This window comes from Phacochoerus africanus, chromosome 1 (assembly GCF_016906955.1).
Source record: "Phacochoerus africanus isolate WHEZ1 chromosome 1, ROS_Pafr_v1, whole genome shotgun sequence".
Classification (NCBI taxonomy): domain Eukaryota; kingdom Metazoa; phylum Chordata; class Mammalia; order Artiodactyla; family Suidae; genus Phacochoerus; species Phacochoerus africanus.
In genome coordinates this window covers 171,269,368-171,290,937 of record NC_062544.1, presented here as the reverse complement: position 1 = coordinate 171,290,937, position 21,570 = coordinate 171,269,368, and the positions used below count along the sequence as shown (strand labels likewise).

Sequence of the window (21,570 nt, the reverse complement as noted above, 5' to 3'; positions counted from 1 at the left end):
AAGACCCAAGCCACATTTCTGGCACTCCTAGAATCTGGCGATCTCGAACTCTCTTTTTAGCAAACACTGACCACGAACTGCCTGCCTCCCGGGCCTGCCAGCAAGTCAGATGCTTTGAATTCAACGAAGGCTTCGGCAGGTCAGATGACAACAGGAATAGTTTACCTCCTCCCCGCCTTAGGCAGCAGGACCAAGAAGTGGCTCAAACACATCCTTAAGCGCCCAGCGCTAGATCCTGCGCCGCTGCAGACCTGATCCAAGCCCCTTGTCCTGCTCCATGCCTAAAGCTCCGCGTCTCGACCCAGAGCTCCATCCTAAGTGCCAGGTTGGCGGCGCCGCACGCCTTCTCAGCTCTCTGCTGACTCAACCCGGGAAAGCATAACCTCTCGTTTTTTTCCGACCAGTCCAAGGACGCCCGCGTCCCGCCCCGCCCACCACTCAAGCCCCCGCCCCGCCTAAAGTTGCCCTTCTGGTTTGCGCCCGCGGGACGCGTCAGCTTGTCTCCCCGGGGTGTGGCCAAAGGACTTCAGCGACGCCTTTCCGAAGGGCGGCCCCCTCCGCAACCCGGAAAGGCAGACCCCGCGCGGCGGCGGCGGCGAGTCGGGCATGCTCACTGGCGCGGGCCGGGCCGGCAGCCCTGGCAGGAAGCGCCCGCGCTAGGAGGCCCCCGGCGCTGCCAGCTGGAGTCGGGCGGAGCCGGCGCCCCAGCGCAGGGTGGCTCCGCCAGTCCCCGCGCGCCTGGGCGGCCTCACACGTGTCCAGGCGTCACGTCCGCGCGCGCCCCCGGGGCTTGCGTCAGCTGCTGCTCCGGTAGCGGGTGGGCCGAGGTTCTGCGTACAGCTCGGCTTTGGGGCCACGACGCAGCGGGGAGGAGGAGTCTGGGGGTGCGGAGGGGAGTTCGGAGCTCCCGGGGCCGCAGAGATCGTCGGCGTGGTCCAGCCCCCCGCCTGCCCGGCGCCGACTGTCTTCGCTGCTTGGTCCTCGGCTGGGCGCGGTGGCGTTGCCCCGGAGCCCGCCGCCCGCGGGGCGCGCACCGCCTTGACCCCGGCGGCCCCGCGGCAGGCAGGCGCCCGCAGTTCCATGGTTGGTTCAGAGCGCGATGAGCCGCCCGTCCTCCACCGGCCCCAGCGCTAACAAACCCTGCAACAAGCAGCCGCCGCCGCAGCCCCAGCACGCTCCGTCCCCGGCTGCGCCCCCGGCCGCCGCCACCATCTCGGCTGCGGGCCCCGGCTCGTCCGCGGTGCCCGCCGCGGCGGCGGTGATCTCGGGCCCCGGAGGCGGCGGCGGGGCTGGCCCGGTGTCCCCGCAGCACCACGAGCTGACCTCGCTCTTTGAGTGCCCGGTCTGCTTTGACTATGTCTTGCCCCCAATCCTGCAGTGCCAGGCCGGGCACCTGGTGTGTAACCAATGCCGCCAGAAGTTGAGCTGCTGCCCGACGTGCAGGGGCGCCCTGACGCCCAGCATCAGGAACCTGGCTATGGAGAAGGTGGCCTCGGCAGTCCTGTTTCCCTGCAAGGTAAGCCCAGGTGCCAGCTGCGCACTTTTCCCGGCGACCTGAAACTCCCTTATCCTCCAAACCACTCGCAGGCGCTGGGAGGCAGGCGGCATCTCTCTTATTTTAACAACAACAACAAAAAAAGTTTACACCTTGTCCACCCTCCCCCATGCCCAGCTGTCCACTTTGGGAGTAGCTTTGGGGTGACAGCTGCCCGATCACAGACCCCAGCCTAACTGGCACGCGATCGCTGTTCGAACACATCACAGCTCTCCCACCGGGAGCCTGCGTACTCTGCAGACGTGTACTTGGGTGTGCTTGGTAGAGCTGGGCCGCTCAAGTAAAACTTGGATCGGGAAGCTGACCATCTGTGAGGGATTGAAGAAGGGGAAAAGGGTAAACTAAACGCACCCTTTACTAGCACTGGCCTTGGAAGGAGTGGTACTAGATTCCTCCTGCATGGTTTTGCGCACCCCTGACACATGGGAGCCTTTTGCATACCCCTGACACGTGGGAGCCCTCCGGAGTGAGGCTAAAAAAAGGGTACCTATAGCCTGTTTTCCTCCAACAATAAGAAAACCCTCTAAGCCATGCCTTTCTCTCTCCTAGCCTTCCAAGGACTGCAGAGTTTTGTGTTTTGTTTTGTTTTTTACTAAGGGGTGAAAACAAGAGTTGATCAGGAATTTAACAGGAAGGGCATTCAGGAGCTGTTACAGTTCTTTAAAGACCATTGGTTTATTTTTTATTCAGTTTAAAAAGTTATCCATGCTCTTGAAAAAAAAAAAAGAAAAAGCCAACTACTAAGACAAGAAAAAACAAGTGAAAGACCAAGACCTCTCACCTCCTCTCCCACCAGTGTCAGGTTTAGTGTGCATCTTCATAGGCTTTTTCTAACCATATATAAATATACTCTCCGCAGCTGAATATAGAACCCTAGAACCCTAGATGTCAGTGTGGGAAGGTTTATATATGCACACACAGACATAAGTGTTTCTCCAAAAATGGCTTCTTCAACTTGCTGTCTTAACTTCGTATCATCGTGTTTTTCTATGTCTGAAACACAGCTCTACCTCACTGTATTTTAGATGGCTGTATAATACAGCATTGTGTGGTCATATGGTAATGTCTTGTTACTTAAAAATCTTCAGGAGCCATTTCAGAGAAATACCTATCTATATTACCTCATTATAATGTAGAATGTTGACCATAAAATTCTTCTTCTAAACTTAATGTCGTTAATACTTTTGAGGGTTTGTTTGTTTGTTTGTAAAAGTGAGCACTCTGCCTCTTGGGCCATTCAGGCTGTATTGCGTTTCTCCTTGGTGATGCTTACTTTTATAGGACAAGAGCTTATTTTTAAATTAAAAATAATCCACCAGAGAACTGAAGGCTGGGACTTAAGTCAGTAAAATGAGTGATTTAATTTGGTCTGTGCCCTGCCACAAGTCAAGTTTAAAATAGCATATTCAAATAAGGGTCTGAATCCATGTTTGGGGTTTTTCATCAGCCTTAATAAATTATTCTGCTTTCAACCACTCCTCATGTAATGTTTACTAATTCCCCAGTCTAGTAGTAGTTTGTCATGAAATTTAGACAAAATAGTTGTAGAATTTTCTTAGGGTCATGAAAACGTGGGAACCTAGTGATCATGAGAAGATTTGGTGATAGGTGACATAAGAGGTTTGAATTTGAGGTTTGAACTATATTGTAGGGGCTGGGTGAGGAGGTGGGGGGATGCCCCACAGGGTTTCTGGGGAGCCATCTTCTCCACCCTTCACTTTTCCCTGAACCTTCAGTGGCCAAGAGAAGAAATGCCTTTAGATGAATTATAGTTCACAAATGAGCATTTGATTCAGCTATCCCTAATATTTTTATTTTTTTTATTTTTTGCTTTTTAGGGCCGCACCTGCCGCATATGGAAGTTCCCAGGCTGGAGGTCAAATCAGAACTGCAGTTGCTGGCCTACACCACAGCCACAGCAGCAGCCGAACTGCATCTGTGATGCAGCTTACGGCAACCCCGGATCCTTAACCCACTGAGTGAGGCCAGGAATCAAACCGGCATCCTCAGAAAGACTTATGTAAGGTTCTTAACCCGCTCAGTCACAACAGGAACTCCCCTAATTTTTTTTTTTAAAGCAATATCATAAGAACACTGTTTCTCCCAAGAGAAAGGGAAGGAGACAGTTACTACATGCTGTGTTAAGTGTGAAATTTCACTTTCAGGATCCAGAATTCTGGTACCTACTGAAGCATCCATTCTTTCCTAACATGTAACACGCTAATAAAGTCTCTCTGGAAGAAGAGTTCTCTTGGGAATCAAGGGTACCCAGCGTTTCCGTACCTGTCAGTGATTTTTAAAGTTCCCATTCTGTCAGACTGCAGTTGGATGAAGCCGACACTTGGCAGCTGAAATTAAACAAGGTCAACCATCCCCTTACAGACCAGGAACCAAGCTTAGAAAGTGACCTGGTGGGGAGGGGTCACTTTTGCATGTATGAGATTTATAAAGCTGAAGTATGCCTGCCTCAGCTTTGGTTGATCAGTAATCCAGACCATAGATAGTAATCCCGACTGGCTATAGCTTAGCCAGTTAGCTTGGATAAACCAAACCTGGATGTATACAGAGGGCCAGCAAGTAACCAAGATATGTTAGTTGGGAAGGCTGAGAGCAATTTCAGGGGTGAGGCCTTTGGCAACTTAGGCAAAACAGGTCTGCTTAGCCAGACCTTTGGCCCACACTTGTCCTGGAAATCATAGGGACTGCCTTGTCACTGTCCCTACCTGCTCAGAGTCTCTCTCATGGGCTAGCTCATGTGAGAAAACCCACATTGGGTGAAACACCAGAAGCCAGATGTCAGGAGTTGCCTGGTGCTGCCACTGTATGCCTGAGAGACACCCTCGGGGGGCCTTGATTTTCTCATCAGTAATGAGGGGACTGGACTGCTCCACTTCTAAGGACCTGTAGCTTCTGGCATTCCAGGAAAAGAAAGGAGGCTGTGCAGAATGCTTGGTGAGGCCCTCTGCCTGCCAGCTACTTTGAGTAGGTCACCTTTCATAAGTTTGCCTTTCTTTCTCTCAGGTGAGGAAACAAGTGCCTGTGGAAAGGCTACATGTTAAATGACTTGTCAAGATCACACCATGGGCTGGCATATAAACCCACATCCCGTAGGCACACACCCTTTGTACTTCTCACTACGTAGGGATTTTCAATCTGAGGTTACACTCCAAGGCCCCAGATCATAACTTGGGGTTGATACCAGTAACGAGATCATCCAACTGCCTGAGTTCACTGGATGGACACATCCCAATGAGACAGCATTCATGCTCGCTCTAAAATTCTTTGGCAGGAATTCTGTAGGGCTTGTGGGTGAGAAGATGAGGGGTGGGGCCTACAAACCTCATATTTGGGGGGATTTCATCACAGCTCTGCACTGCTTATGCTTCATTTGACCCCAGAATGGATGTGTTGCCAAATGGCTTCCTTCCGTAGGTGTGAGGTCACATAATTAAAGGCTAGAGTGCTGCCAGCACCTTGGCTAGAGGGTACCGAGTGCACTGTTAGCCCAGGTCTCCTTTGAAAAAAAAAGGATCTATCAGAGTGCTCTCTTCCCCCTGTAGTATTTTTAGTCCATTCTATGTCTTGTTCCACACCTAAGGGGTTTTGACATCCTGTTCCCTTATCTCAAACCCCCCACCACCTCAGGGGGGCCCGGGTGTAGAAGGAGAAGTGAAGGCTGACACATTTGTGCCCCCACTCAGCAGCGTGTTTAATATCAGCCACATATTTCTTTCCACAGCTGGGCAAAGCTCAAACACTCCAGCCCACTTACACTCTTGAGACATTTTCTTTCCACTCTTTGTCTACTCTACAGACAAGTTTCTAGCAGCATTATCTCCAAATAATTATTGAACTAGAAAGCCTCAGACAGATTAGTCTTCCCCGCATTTGGGTTGTGACAATGTTGTTTGTATTCCTTAAAAAACAAACAAGTCAGATAACCCAAGTGAAAGGCAAAAGCTCCTCGCTATGGATTCATCCAGTCCAAGGGGGACAAACTCTAAATACCAGCAGGGACAAATAATGCAAGGGAGAGAGGCATCTGTCATGTGACCTCAGGGTTTGGATGACCTCAGGGGCCATGGAAATGGCTGGGAATTGGACAACACATGCCACCTCCAAAGAGGGCAACTCTTGCACAGTGCTGGCTGATTGGTAGAGGTGCAATAGTAGATGCAGCCATGCCAGACCTTTAGATTTTTTTTTTTTTTTCAAGAAAAGCCAGAAACCTGGATTTTTTGAATGTTAAATATCTCATTTTTTTTTTTTTAACATTGGCCACATTCAAATGTAAAAATAGCACTTGCAGGGCAAGCCAACCGTTTCTGCAGACCAAATTCCAGCTGCCAGTGTGTATGTACCCTCTGATCTGGTTCTTTCAGAAAGCATCCATTGAGCCTGGAAGTTCTCATTTAACTCTGAGCATACGTGAACTTTGGAACTCTGATAGGTCCCAACTGTTAAAGCTTATTCTCTTTTCATCTTTGTTTTGGCAGGGAGAATACTAACATTCTGGCCTTTGGGAGACCAGAACTGTTGTCCTAGTGACTGGATGTTTGACTTTGTGTAAGTCAGTCTATTTCTTTGCACTTAAAGACACTTTTTTGAGTGCTTTTAAAAGAGAGAGTTGGACTAAAGTGTTATACCAAGGATCTTTTTAAAAAATTTTTTTCTTAGGTTTTTATTTTTTCTACTAGAGTTGATTTACTGTTCTGTCAATTTCTGTCAATTTGTACAGCAAAGTGAACCAGCCATATATATACATTCTTTTTTCTCACTATCCTCCATCATGTTCCATCAGAAGTGACTAGATATAGTTCCCTGTGCTATACAGCAGGATCTCATTGCTTATCCACTCCAAATGCAATAGTTTGCATCTACTAACAAAAAAAATTTATTGGAGTATAGTTGACTTACAGTGTTGTGTCAGTTTTTGCTGTATAGCAAAGTGGCTCGGTTATACACATGTCAATTTTTTATATTATTTTCCATTATGGTATATCACAGGATACTGAATATGATTCCCTGTAGGACCTTGTTGTTTATCCATCTTACATGTTAATAGTTTGCATCTGCTAATCCCAAATTCCCAATCCTGTCCGCCTCACTCCTCTCCCCCTTGGCAGCCACAAACATGTTCTCTATGTCTCTAAGTCTGTTTCTGTTTTATAGATTTGTGTCACATTTTAGATTCCACATAGAAGTGATATCATATGGTATTTGCCTTTCTTTTTCTAAACTTTGCTTAGTATGATAATCTCTGAGTCCATCCATGTTGCTGCAAATGGCATTATTTCATTCTTTTTTAATAGCTGAGTAATATTCCAAGGATCTTTTGTTGCCCTAAAATTTTGGAATTTAGTTAGCTGTCCAAGGGAGAAGGGCGCTAGGCGGGAGAGAGAACAGAGTTCTAATCTTGGTTTTGTATGACCTCAGTCCAGTCACTACTTCCTTGAGCCTGCTTGTTCATCAGGTTAGAAAAGAACAGAGATAACCCCTCGCTGGTGGTTGTTCTCAATCAAATTAGAAGTGCTGGAGAGGGCTTCTGCTTTACCCAATCAAATGGAAGATAGGTGAGATGAGCGTGGTTGCTAGGTGATGGGTGATCAATCGCCTAAAAGTCTGAGGGGATAACCCATGTGTCAAACCATTTCCAGGAGCTCTCCTCAACCTCAAAAATTTCCCTAAGGTAAAATCATTTATTTTGGAAATTGTCCCTGCCATCCTCACTCCTGCTGAAGTTGACCAGCTTGGCTCGTAAAAGCCTGTGCTGGGAAACACCGGGGTCCGCCAGCATTTATGGTGAGACTCAAGATTCTCAAGAACAAAGTGGACAGCCTTGGAGTGTGAAAATCAAGACGAGAAGCACCAGAAGGCTAGGAAAGATACTAAAGTTTCATGCTGATTCTGCGTAGGGTTGGCCCAGGATTTTTCACAGATTTTTTTTTTTAAATCATTGTCATTGAAAGTTGATCTGTAGTACAACCAGAATGGAGGAGAATCAAAAGGTAAACCAGGTCTGGCCTATAAAGTATTGGATTAGATTCGCCCTTTCTTTGAAACCCCTTATAAAGCACTATATCCATATGACTGTCACTAAGACCTCAATATAAAATATCTTAAGAGGCAGAGTTGCACATCTGACAAAATTGTGAACAGGGGCACTTCTCACACCCATAAGGTCCTCATTCCTTGAAAAGAGCACATAGTAGGTGTACATTTGCCCAAGTGAACACCAGCATTCAGGGCCATTAGGTATTGCTGCTGAGTCATGCAGAGCAGACCAGACCTGGGCCACTAGCAACGTGCTTTCACTTTGGACATCCTGAAAAGGAAAATTAGAAAGCAAAAAGTCCTCCTGACCCAGTGTGTTCTTACATTAAACCTGAGTGTACTTTTTTTTTGGGGGGGGGGTGCTTTTTGGGCCGCACCCAAGGCATATGGAGGTTCCCAGGCTAGGGACCCAATCAGAGTGTAGCCATTGGCCCATGCCAGAGCCACAACAACAGCTGGACCAGAGCCCCATCTTTGACCTACACCACAGCTCACGGCAATGCCGGATCCTTAACCCACTGAGCAAGGCTGGGGATCAAACCCACATCCTCATGGATGCTAGTCAGGTTCATTAACCGCTGAGCCATGACGGGAACTCCAAACCTGAGTATACTTTCTAAGGCTTATGAGAGAGACTGAAATTTCTCTAGCAGGTGTTCCCTCTGTGGCTCGATGGTAACGAACCGAACTAGTATCCATGAGGATGTGTGTTTGATCCCCAGCCTTGCTCAGTGAGTTAAGGATCTGGCTTTGCCATGAGCTGTGGTGTAGGTCACAGATGCAGCTCCAATCCCATGTTGCTGTGGCTGTGGTGTAGGCTGGCAGCTGCAGCTCCAATTCGAACCCTAGCCTGGGAACTTACATATGCCACAGGTGCGGCCCTAAAAAAAAAAAAGAAAGAAAATTCTCCAGCAGAATTTTAGCAACTTTGCCCCCATATATCCATCTTTTTCCAGCAGTCTCTTACAAATTGGCAAACTGTGATTCTCCTTTCCAGTTGGGTAAAGTTTTTATTGTAGTGATTTTTAGACTATATGGTATCTGTGAGACACCCACTTCCCAATTTTCAGCCACAAACACCATAGAGATGGATGGAAGGTACATGTGTGTGTGGACCTGGGCTCTATATTTTAAAACTTTGAATCAATGATGGTAGTAGTGTCTTTGAGTCACTCCTCCCTTCCCCCCATCCCAAGGCTATCTCTTACTCTGTCCCCGCTGTGACTGGCTGGTGACTCTCCAAGCCTCCAAGGCTCATAGGTAAAATGGGGTGATGATTGGGTTGTCGTGAGGATCAAACGTGGTAATAACTCTGGCAAAGTGCCCAGCACAGCCCCAGCACACAGTAAACACCAAATAAATTTGCACAGCTAGAAACTAACAGAAAGCAAATGAGCAAATGGCCAGAGTTTGAGGTTAGGTCCAGGCATATACTTTAAAAAGAAAAAAAGAAGAAAGATCATACCAAAAAAAAAAAAAAAAAAACAGAATGGGATTCATGCCCTTGATAAAGGAGACCCCAGAGAGCTCCTTCACCCCTTCTGCCATGTGAGAACACAGTGAGAAGACAGCTGTCTGTGAAGCGGGTAATGGACCCTCATCGTGCACGGAATCTGCTGGGGCCTTGGTCTTGGCCTTCCCAGCCTCAGAGCTGTAAGGAATAAACTTCTGTTGTGTATAAGCTACCTAGTCTGTAGCATTCTGTTATAGCAGCCTGAACAGACTAAGGCAGTCTCTTTGAGGAGCTACTTGTATAAAGCTCCTAAGGTTTAGTTACAGATACTTTATTAAGATACAAATGAGCTTATTTACAAAACAAAAAGACTCATGGACATAGAAAACAAATTTAAGGTTACCAAAGGGGAAGGGCAGGGGAGGGGTAAATTAGGAGGTTGGGATTATATACATATACACACTACTATATATAAAATAGATCAATAACAAGGACCTACTGTATAGCACAAGGAACTATATTCAATATTTTATAATAATCTATAAGGGAAAATCTGAAAAAGTAAATACATACATATCTGAATGTATATCTGATATATATGTAACTGAATCACTTTGCTGTATACCTGAAACTAACACATTGTAAATTAACTATACTTCACTAAAAAATAAAAATAAATAAAAGGAAAAGAAAAATCTTATTTTCTCCCATCAATTCTCTCACCGAGCTTCTCTTCCCTGGTTCTAATCTTATATGGTTTTCATAGAGCTGGGTAAGTTGGCCCTAGCCTTGGTTTTTCAGTGACGGAACTTTTAAAATATTTCTTTAAAAAAAAAACAGGTAAGATGGGAAATCCCCACACTGTTTCATAATCTATTTTTTCATCTAACACATTGTGACTGCTTTTCCACATTGATAAATAGTCTTTAAGGTCTTATTTAATGAGTGCATAGTATTACAATTCCATAACTCTAGAATGTTATGGAACATAACATTGGTTATGAATGTGTCAGAGTTAATCAAACTCCTGTTTGTGGTCATTTAAATCATTCTGTTTTCTGACAGTGTTTAAAAATGTACTGCTATAACTACACCCCTGTGCATAAGAAAATAATTATTCCCTAATGACAAATTCCTAGAAGTTAAATAGTAGGGCCAAAGGGTATGTGCAGAAGTCAGAAGTTTTTGATGTTACAGCCTAATGGCTCTCACTTAGAATCATTGACAATCAAGTGCCCATTTTTCTCCAGCATCTCCAGCAATGGATGTTATCATTTTGCTTCTCTTAATGCTACTGCCTGCTTTTCCTCCCTGATGTAACCTCAGGCCAGAGATGGTTCCTCCTGATGATCCACTAACTTTTCATCAGACCCATCCTTGCCTCAGAATCTCCTGCAGCCCCAAGCCTTCTTTTCCTACAAACCATCTACCTAGCCAGCCAGTGCCTCCCTTCTCACCTCATCCTTCTGAAACTCTAACTCTAGAGATAGATGTTCCAGCAGAGTCCTTCTGAAGTAGTAGGAACAGAGGAATCCAGAGACCTCCCTTGGTGGTGGTGGTTAAGCTGCATTAAGAAGGATGAGTGGTGGGGGGAGGGGTAAATAAAGAGTTTGGGATTAACATATACACACTACTATATATAAAATAGATAACCAACAAGGACCTACTACATAGCACGGGGAACTATACTCAATATTTTGTAATAACCTGTAAGGGAAAATAACCTAAAAAAAGAAAAAAATATATATATGTGTATAACTGAATCACTGTGCTGCACAATTGAAACTAAGATGACATTGTAAACCAACTATACTTCGATTTTAAACAAAATAAAAAAAGGATGAGCATCAGTGTACCCAGGGAGAAGGAAGGGATGGAAGATCCTGATGAGGTTGTGTAGGAAGCCAGTGCTTGCAGAGAAAGTCATTTATTTGGCCTGAACTGTGTATTTTATCTCATGTTATCCTCCTAATTCTTTTGTAAAGGAAATAGGACACAGCACACACCCCCCCCCAAGAGATTTGCCCAAAGTTTGTAAGTTTGGGGAGCAGAAACTCCAGAATGCACCTAGTAATTTCACAGTGTCTTTTCCACCTCAACCTCCCGCCTTTTCTGCTACCCTCTCCACCCTGCTGAGAAACAGGCACCCCGCTTCCCATCCTTCCCATCCCAAGCTCACGTAACGGCTTTGGGAGGGATGGCCATGGTACTAAAAGGGGCCTCTTATCAGAGCTGCCAGGTAAAATACAGGATGCCCAGTTAAATTTGCAGAGAAGTAATTTTTTATTTTTTTTATTTTTATTTTTTTGGTATAAGTATACCCCAAATATTGCCTGGGACATACCAGGCTACTTGTATTTTCCTTTGCTTAAGTGGGCAACCCTACCAGTTCAGTCTTCTTGTGAATTCAGTCGCTTTTGTTGAGAAGTAAAGCATCCTAAGGGATGTAGCCCTGTTTGAAGGGTAGGCAGGGCAGTAAATGTGGTTATGCAGGTAGGAGCCTGGCACAAAACAGGACAGGTGTATTGAGAAAGGCTGGTCAAGGCCCTGGTGGTGTGGTATAAAGCCTCCAACCTCAGCTCCTACTTTAAGGTGCTTTCATTTGCTTGAATAGAGACTCCTAAGAGATCTTACAAAACTGGTTCTCCAAGACAGTGTGGGGTTAGTTGCCTGCTAGGTCAAGCTATGGTCAGATGAGAAGTGTACTTGGTGAAAAGTCAACTTTAACATTTTTGAGATTATAAAGTAATCCCTTGGAGTTCCTTTATGGCACAGAGGGTTAAGGATCCAGCTTTGCCACTGCAACAGCTCGGGTCACAGCTGTGGCTTGGGTTCATTCCCTGGCTGGTGAACTTCCTCATGCCATGGACATGACAAGAGAAAGAGAAAGAAAGAAAAAGGAAGGAAGGAATACCCTGCCAGCCCAAGGAGCCTTGTAAGGCCAAATGCACACACACACCCCTCTCCAAGAGCAGGATGTTCTTAGATGACTGCAATGATAATGGCACCAGCATCTTCCCACCAAGTCACATGGAGTTTTCATAGGCAAAAAGGAAAAACTTCTTTTTTTTTCTTTTTAGGGCTGCACCTGCAGCATATGGAAGTTCCCAGGCTAGGGACTGAATTAGAGCTACAGCTGCCAGCCTACACCACACCCATGGCAACGCCAGATCCAAGCCGCATCTGCAACCTAAGCCTCAGCTTGTGGCAATGCCAGATCTTTAACCCACTGAGCGAGGCCAGGGATTGAACCCACATCCTTATAGAAACTAGGTTGGATTCTCAACCTGCTGAGTCACAATGGGAATTCCAAAGAAGGAAAAATTTTTGACCCAAGATTTTAATTTCTCCAGAAGAAACTTTTATAACGTTAAATGTCACTATTTTCTTAGCCTGACCACTGTTCGACTGAGTGACACTGTTTTCTCATCATCAGCGAAACTGTTGGCTGCACTGTAGCTTGATAATTATGTCTTTGCACTATCTCATAGCAGAAGTGAGGAATTTACCATTTAAGTAAAATCCGCTAAAGTTCTTAGAGGAAGGATGCTAGACAGAGACAAGGTGAGTATTGCATTTAAGCCACAAGAAATTTCACTTTCTTCTATTGCCTAACTCTGAACTTCTCTACTGTTAATAATAGTCAAGGGCTGAGCTAAAGGTAGTTTTATAGACTCACTCAGAGGCGACATGGTAGGTAGGCTCAATCCAAGGTCACTAGCCTGGGAACTTCCATATGCTGGTACTTGGATTCAAATCACAGCTACTCAACCACCAGTTGTAAACACATCTTAAACAAGAGGGACATATAACTGTCAAAATGACAGTAGCATCATGTTTCCCCATCTATATAAGATTTCAGAAAAGCTATAAACACTCCCACCCAAATAATTTATATAAATAATGGGAAGTGCCTTTGTCAAAAATTTGAGAACAAACCTACAGCGTCTGAAGTCTAAAATACAGTTTTCCTTACGTGATCTCAAGGTCTCTTGATTTTTTTTTAATTCTATTTTAAGACTTACATTAAAATAATGTAAACATGGTGGAGAACCATCATCCTCTGCAGATAAACCTAATATTTATTCATTTACCAACAAGTATAGGGTGGACAGGAAGCAGGCAATAAATCATTAAATCAATGAACAAAATTCATAGGCCCATAAATTAGTTGGAAAATAACCTGTGAGCAGTTAGTGATATTGGGGGGGGGGGGGCAGCTAAAAACATGCTTAGTCACAAAAGAGCTAGTTTGGATTGCTGGAAGTCCTTTTGGAAAGTGGTAAAACTGAAGTGTAACTGCTGGTTAAAATGTAAGTTTTACTGCAGTGTGGGTCTAGACTAGGTCGAGCTCCAGCTTGCATTTGAAAGAGTCTAAAGAATATTGAGAAGGTAGACTTCAAACCTTATTGTCTGCTGACCACATGTAAGTTTTACTGCCAGGAATCCACCCTTCTTGTTGAACTCGTGCAACTCTGATTCCATCCCCAGGGTCACCTCCCCAGCGCTAAAAGGGGTTTGCCTGTATAAGAAAGGGGTGTGGGTAAGTTTCACTCCAGGAATTTCTCTTTCAGATGTGGTCTGGAATCGAGTAGGAGTTTCCTTCAGACCACTGGGGGTGGTGGATAATGAAACTGGAAACTAGTAGTTCTTGTCGTGGCTTAGTGGTTAACAAACCTGATTGGTATCCATTAAGGACGAGGGTTCAATCCCTGGCTTCGCTCAGTGGGTTAAGGATCTGACATGTCCATGAGCTGTGGTGCAGGTCACAGACTCAGATCTTGAGTTGCTGTGGCTGTGGCATAGGCCGGCACCTGCAGCTCTGATTTGACCCCGTAGCCTGGGAACCTCCATGTGCCACAGGTATGGCCCTTAAAAAAAAAAAAAGAGAGAGAGAGAATGGAAACTACAGTCCAGGGCCATAGATTTGTCAGGTGCTCACAAACCTTTAGAAGGATCAGAGGAGCAATGGGCTTCTCTTCTTAGGGAGCCAAAAAAAGTGCTGGGAATTATAACAATTGGTGTCTTCACTGCCGAATTGTATTGGTTCACTAAAATGACTCCCAAGAGCTTCTGGTAAAAGGGAAACTATGAATTTTTTGCATTTACATGTAGATATGAAATTAATAGTATATATTTAAAAAAAAACATTAATATGATAAAATTTAATTCATTCAACCAACTCTGCCAAAGGACTCTCTGACCCATGGAGATAAATATGCTTAGTCCTGGGTTCTTTAATGTTTTTATTTTTACATGATTTCAGATCTATACTCTTACAATAATAGTACCAAAAAAAACCTCCACATATACCCTTATCCAGACTCACCAGTTATTTCCTTCTTGCCCTACTCGCTTTATCTTTTGTGCTCTCTCAATTTATATATATACATTACAGGCATCCTGCCCTTTTACCCCTATATACCTCACCATGTTTCTCCTAAAAACAAGGACACTTTCTTATGTAATTATAATATGGTTATCAAAATCAGGAAATGTGATATGCAGTAGATATTCTTATCTAATCCATAGTCATATTCAAATTTCAGTCGTGGTTCCAGTAATGCCCTTTCTAGCAATTTTGGTTTCTCGTTCCAGGGTCATACACTGCATTTGGCCATCATTGTGCATTCTGTGATGATTACAGCATATTTAGATGGAAAGAAAGTGCAGTTTGCTTTTGCTTACTCCAAGTGAAGGTTGTTTCTTGGATTTGATTCAAAAGTTTATAAGCATCAACAACAAAATATCTACTGTGCTTTGTTTTTCCGGAGACCTTCTCCTTTGAGGTGCTGGCAGGTATTTTGCTAATACACTTCTCTGTTTCCTAGGAGGTAAGCAGGTGGAGGCAGGGCGGTTACCTCAGTCCCAGGAGGGGACCTGCTTCTGTTCCTGGCGCCTCCATTGTCCTGGACTGTTGATTGTTGGTGATGAGCAGGTCGTTCCTGAATTGCGTGGACTCAAATTTAATTAAACAGGTTAAAAGACTTGTTCTAAACCCGTCACAGGATCCATGTCCTTCACTGGCACCCAGGCTAAGAACTCATAATATACCCATTCCATAAACAAATATAATGTCTGTGTTTCTTAGGTAAATAACAGGTGTCTAGTGTTTGACTATGATTTTGACGTACCTTGTCATGTGTATTTGTGTGTCGGGGGTTTCTCTGCCAAAAAGGGTAAAACCTTGTCTAAATTCCAGCTTAAATAAAACAACCTTCAAACTCCATATCCGGGAAAAGAATTGGCACTGTTTACTCCTTTCTGCAAAGACTTCATAATGAGGCACCGGGTCACACATTGCCTTTTCACAGCAGAACATGTTTGCACAAGGACTTTTGAGCCATTGCAACGTGAAAAGTTTCTAAAGAGAGGTCAGAAGTGTTATTTCAACATGGCTTTGTTTCTCACTCTGCTGGGCAATCTCCCCCGCCCATACATTCCTCTTTAGCTTTGGGCTCCTGTGTGTGGTCGTGTCTCCCCTGCCCCCACCCCTCCCTTAAAGAGCTTTACTTAAAGCAAATCCCACCTCAGCCCCAAGGGGGGTTGAGCAGCTATTTCCCAGTGGAGAAATCTCATTTATAACCTTGGACATGTCTCAGGACGCAGGCAGCCCTTTGCAAAGCAGCCCAGGTGCTTCATCTCAGGAAAGAGAGTGCACAGCAAAGAACAGGGCATCTCCAGGAAAGTGGGCATCTTTTGAACCCTCTGTTTGATGGGCAGGCCCCAGCCAGATTGTGAGAAGTGAAACCTTAGGACTTTCTTGCCAGATGCTAGAGAAGGCTGGGAGGGCCTAATTACTGGTTACTTGTTTGTAAGGTGCTGCCGCCCCATTCCTTAGGGAGAGCTGCTGTCAGGGCTGTTTTTTTCCTTGCAAACCAAGGAAGAAGTTCATGTGCGAACCCGCTTCCAGAAGTGGTACATCTGTGGACCCCTGGGTTTTGTATGTGTCTTGGATTGAGGGCTGAGGGGGATCAAGGCAGATGGAAATTGTTTTTTGTTTTTTTTTTTCAAAAGATTGGTTCTTTGTCTGACTCCTAAGTTGTTGTGAGCAGAGAAACAGCAGCACAGGACTCTGACCTTGTGTGGCCACAAATGACCACGTGGCCAAAATGAGTCAGTCGGTCCGTGAAACGGGTGGACCCAGTGCCCCAGCCTTCCTCCACACCTTGCAAACCATCAAGGTCTAGCTGTGTGTCAGGGTTGGCCTCCCTGAGCTGCCCTGGGTAGTGCCCATTGGGCGGGGCACTGACCAGCCGACCCACTTCCTGGTGCAGCCCTTGCTCACAGCTGCAAGTGTGGCTGCCCAGCCAGGTCTTGTCACTCACTGAGGTCATTGGTTCTCACCTGGGGTGATGTTGCCATCCAGGAGACATTTGGCCGTGCCTGGTGACATTTCTGGTTGTCACAGCATGGGAGGTGGGGAGGGGCTGCTACTGGCTAGTGGGTCAAGGCCAGGGATGATGCTCAACACCTTCCAATGCCCAGCACAGCCCCCTAAACCAAGATTCAGCTGGTCTTTGTAAATAGTGCTGCTAGAGAGAAACCCCCAAAACAAAATAAATGGTCAGGGATGTCCCTGACAGAACCTAGACCTGCCTTCTCATTTATTTAGGCTTTATAAAACCCCATTGCTGGCTCCACTCACCCTGTGTTGGAACTGGATGGAATCACTCCATCCGCAACGTGCTTCATCCACAGTGTAGCTTCCCTTACCCCTTCTTCCTCAAACCTGTCCTCACTCTGAAATCACCTGTCGCCCTTTCCCCAGTCTTCCTTTGCAAAGTCACCTGTATTTCTGATGTATCTGAGCTGTCGGTTGCTGCCTGGTATGGCCCCTGTAACGGCAGACAGCATGGGGGTCTGTGCTACAGAGGCAGGTGGCCCTTAGAAACCCTTGGAGCTTATCAGGAATACACAAGCCCAGGGACCAGCGCAATTAGGGTTTGCTCCTCAGAGGCACCTAGACAGTCTCGGGGAATTCACAGACCCTCTGCTCCCTGGAGGAGTGCCCTTAATGTAGGTGACAAGACCATGATTCCAGAACAATGGCAACTATTCCAAGTATGAAGTGTGGCACCAGAGTGCGTGCGTGTGTGTGTGTGTGCGCACGCATGCACATGTGAGTGCACACGTTTCAAGTTTAAATCTTTTCTGTTAGAGATCATCTCCAACCCAGTCATCTTAACAGTGGTGCAGTGGTCATGAAGACACTCTCTCACCCGTGACTGAAAAGAGAAGGAATAGATTGGCATTAAAGTTCACCTTGTTTAGAAAAATCAGAGTTAGCACATAACACTTTAAAATTATATTTAAGTTAGTAGAGGCTGTAGCAAGACCTTTTTTCATGAGGTCATTGTCACACAGATGCTCAGTAATACCTTCTCTTTTTCTGTAATTGAGAGAGGGTCCCCTGTTCTCTATATTTGGGTTGAAGGGAGAGTGTTTGACTTGTAAGACAAACCAGTAATTCAGAATATAAATATTCCTGAGTTACACAAGAAAAAGTTCTAAAATGATTGCTAGATAATAAATATTTACTGTACATCTAACTTGGTGAACGTGGAGTGGTTTGGGGCTTTGGGTTGGGGAAGAGGAGCAGGTGGTACTTTTCTGTACACTCTGTGCCAAAGTTCATTTCGTTCCTGGAATTATTCCTGGGCAGCCATGGTAAACAGCCCATCCTGAAAGGTCTTCAGATCCAAATATTGAGGGCTTATTTATTCACCCAGGGAATCTGCCAGGCTCTGGGCTAATTCTTGCTATTTTTATTGTGTGGATGTGTGTTTTTAAACACTCGGCAGAAATGCCTAACCTGTCACTCACAGAAGAACATCAGAAGGCTCCGTGTTCCAAGCCTCACCCAAGATTTAAAACACAGTTAATAGAGATTTGGTTTTCTTGCGGGGGTGGGGGGTGGGTGCTTACACTGTTAGGAACACAGACTGTAAACATGTGAATAAATAAATTTGTTTCTTCTTCTGATTCAGTTTTTTATATCCATGCTCTTAAAGTTAGTCCATGGTCTTGAAAGATGAATAAGCAATTCCTGTGGGCAAAGTAACTAACAGTGAACCATTTCTGCCAATTTCTACTGAAGACCATTATAATTCACTTTAGGCATGGAGGAGGGATGAGCTGCAGTTCCCTCTTTAAGCCACCCTCTTCTTCCTTATTAGGGGAGGTTCATCTCCATCAAGGTGGTGACAGCCTTCGCAGCTGGGTATCTGCTCAAGGACTACAGCTTAGGGTCTTGTAAGGAGAGGTTGCTCAGGGCCAGCTTGTTGCTAGTGATGATTCAACTGTAAAGATTAGAAGTTGACCTACTTCAAGTTTAGAAGGGGTATATTCCCAAAGGCAGGCTAGGGAGGAGTAAAAACAGCTGCAGGGTTTGTTTTGTTTTTTAGCAATGGCCATAGCATCTTTAGAAAAAAACAGCATGGCCCTGCCCTTGCTTGGGGTCTTCATGTCTCAACCGGGGATCAGGGAGCCCGGGTGGGGAACCCAGGCAGTGTACCCCCCATCCTGGGCTCAAGGGGGATGAAGCTGCCTTCTAGTTTTACCTGAAAAGGTCATTCATGTTTCCTTATTCCTGACATAACAACAGCACAATACTCTGGGCAGGTGTCTACTTGTGGGCTGATTCTCCATCCGGTATCTAGGAATTAACATGGTCATTCTGGTGAAGATTGGGTGTAGAAGTCTAATTCCTTTTGGCGTGGTCTTTTCTCATGATGGATCTGACTTATCCACCAGGAATGTCATCCGAAATGCAAGGGAGAAAATGGTTTTGTTCCCACCCTATTAAGGCAGGGTTCAAGGGGTGGACTGATTGTGTCAGAATACCCGTCTAGGACAAGCACCCCCTCCAGGACCCACTTTAGTTCCCCTTCCTCCCAGGCCTGTCATGGGGACGTGACATACCTGATCATGAAGATGCACACATGAACTTGAGGAACGGGCCTGGGGAAAGTGTAGCAGACTCTGAGAGGAGGCTGAGGCCCTTCTCATTTTAACCCCACTGGCTGGGACCAAATTGACCAGTGGTCTCCTGACTTAGTTAAGGAACTCTTGGAGGTGATTCCCCCCCCCCCAACAACTCCCACAAAGTAAGTTCGAAGCCCCCCCTGGGGGGGATGGTAAAAGGTGAAGAAGGTGAGGTCATACTTCCAGCAATGTGAGGGGTCTCCAGCCCTCTTCTGTCACTTGCTGGTCACTCCAACAGCAAGAGCAGGGAACCACAGGGACGCCTAGCCTGCATGCCAGTCACAGTCTGAGCCAGGAAGAAGTGGGCAGGGACAACGGAGAAGAATTATACCATCTGCAAAAGTTATCTGTAGGTAAAAATGGGTCTGGAGATAACATATATTCTTTGTCCTTACCCCTAAGCAATTCTAAATTTTTTAAAAATCTTTAAATTCACAGATGAGGGGAATGCCAGGTTTCCCAGGGCTAGTCCCACAATCTTGTTTGAGACATTTATGGTAAGAGCCCTTGAGTTCTCGTTTTTAACAATGTGGGAACAGGGGCAGGACATGCAGTTCACTGCTGGTTCGAGATGTTCCCCTGATTGTATGCAGGGCAGTACTGATGATGAAGAGGTGCTGAGACTTTTAAGTCATCAGTATTTAACTCATCTGGAGCAAAAACAGCTGAAATAAGAATACAGTGTAAGTCTCAGACGCCTGAGTGCGCTTAGAGGTTGAGAAGGCCCAGTGTCTCACTGTGATTCTTTCTGTCCACGCAGTATGCCACCACGGGCTGTTCCCTGACCTTGCACCACACGGAGAAACCAGAACACGAAGACATCTGTGAATACCGTCCCTACTCCTGCCCTTGTCCTGGCGCTTCCTGCAAGTGGCAGGGGTCCCTGGAAGCCGTGATGTCCCATCTCATGCACGCCCACAAGAGCATCACCACCCTCCAGGGGGAAGACATCGTCTTTCTGGCCACAGACATTAACCTGCCGGGGGCCGTGGACTGGGTTATGATGCAGTCATGTTTCGGCCATCACTTCATGCTGGTGCTGGAGAAACAGGAGAAGTACGAGGGCCACCAGCAGTTCTTTGCCATCGTCCTGCTCATTGGCACCCGCAAGCAGGCCGAGAACTTCGCCTACAGACTGGAGTTGAACGGGAACCGGAGGAGACTGACCTGGGAGGCCACGCCGCGCTCCATCCACGACGGCGTGTCCGCAGCCATCATGAACAGCGACTGCCTGGTGTTCGACACAGCCATAGCGCATCTTTTTGCAGATAATGGGAACCTTGGAATCAATGTGACTATTTCTACCTGTTGTCCGTGATGCACCGAAATGATGTGGGCAGAACACTCTATGGTTAATAAAGGTTTTTATAGATGTTTTATTCGCTATGTCGTCACAAGTCAAGACCCACAGTTATCCCATGTTCTGTTCGAACAGCAGCTTCCCGTCTGGCGTTGGCCCAACAAAAGTTCATTAAACTGGGATGGATGAGGTTGGCCTGTTAGTCATTTGGAGGCCGCTCCATGCTCAAAAAAAAAAATCAACTTTATTATTCGATTTTACTTCCTGAATGGCACCTGACAGGTTGCTCAGGCTGCTCTAGACCAGTATGTTAGGAATTGGAGGTGCTTTCCTGCCTGCCTCCTTCTGTTGGTCCCTCCGAGGTGACAAAAGCACAGTGACTGTCAGTTGATTCCTTAACTTTTACCTTGTGTTTCAGGGGGAGGAATGGTTTTCATGTGTTTTGAACAGTGTTTCTCAAACTGGATGGCTCCTCAGTATGCCGTGGAATCACCTGGAGTGCTCATCTGAAACATGAGGGTGGGGAGCCTATGACGTTAACAGTCTCATCAGGGGATTCTTTTCAACAGTAAAGTTTGAGAATTCCTGGGTTCAGCTGTGGGAGAGGGTCCAGACTTTAAAGGTGCTTTATGATTGCCCTCTACTGATACTATTTGTCTTTCTACTGTTTCATCCACCCCATCCCCCAACCCCAAATTAAAACTAGAACCACAGATTCTCAGGAATACACTCCTGAGATCTGGTCACCCTCTTGTGTGGGGGTGGACTGCCTAGGAAAGTGAGCTGGATGGCTGTTGATCGTTCTCATAGAGTTAGTTTTTGCTCGTCACTAATACAGATGACCTGTTTACACGTGGCTTCCCTCAGAGGCCCTCCTTGACCTAGATAGTGGGAAAGACTAGATCAGTAGAGAGAAAAGCTTTATAACCAGTGTCGTATGCTTGCTATTTAAAGGTACATGTTGGAGTTTTTGGGTTGGTTTTCTTTTGGGTGTTTTTTTGTTTTTGTTTTGTTTTTTTTTTGCCACATTCACTTTAGTTTTTTAATAAATATTTTCCAGAAATGAATATCCTGCATCATCCGCTGGGTGGAATACCGTGTGTTTATTGGATGACTGCTGTGTGCAGGTGCTATGAAGCTTCACCTACCCTGGGCTTGGAGCTGTCACACTTTCCACGTGAAAAAACAGTCATTTGTCCAAGGTCATGGCCCATGTCAGTG

At 45.8% G+C, this 21,570-nt stretch overlaps 1 protein-coding gene across 1 annotated transcript; it reads left to right on the top strand.

Moving 5' to 3' along the window:
• Positions 1-582: 582 nt before the first annotated feature.
• SIAH2 (siah E3 ubiquitin protein ligase 2) lies at positions 583-20,428 on the top strand. Its single transcript, XM_047784662.1, has 2 exons — positions 583-1,516; positions 19,810-20,428. The coding sequence occupies exons 1-2, from the start codon at positions 1,100-1,102 to the stop codon at positions 20,365-20,367; spliced, it is 975 nt and encodes a 324-aa protein (XP_047640618.1). The 5' UTR covers positions 583-1,099; the 3' UTR covers positions 20,368-20,428.
• The last annotated feature ends 1,142 nt before the right edge of the window (positions 20,429-21,570 follow it).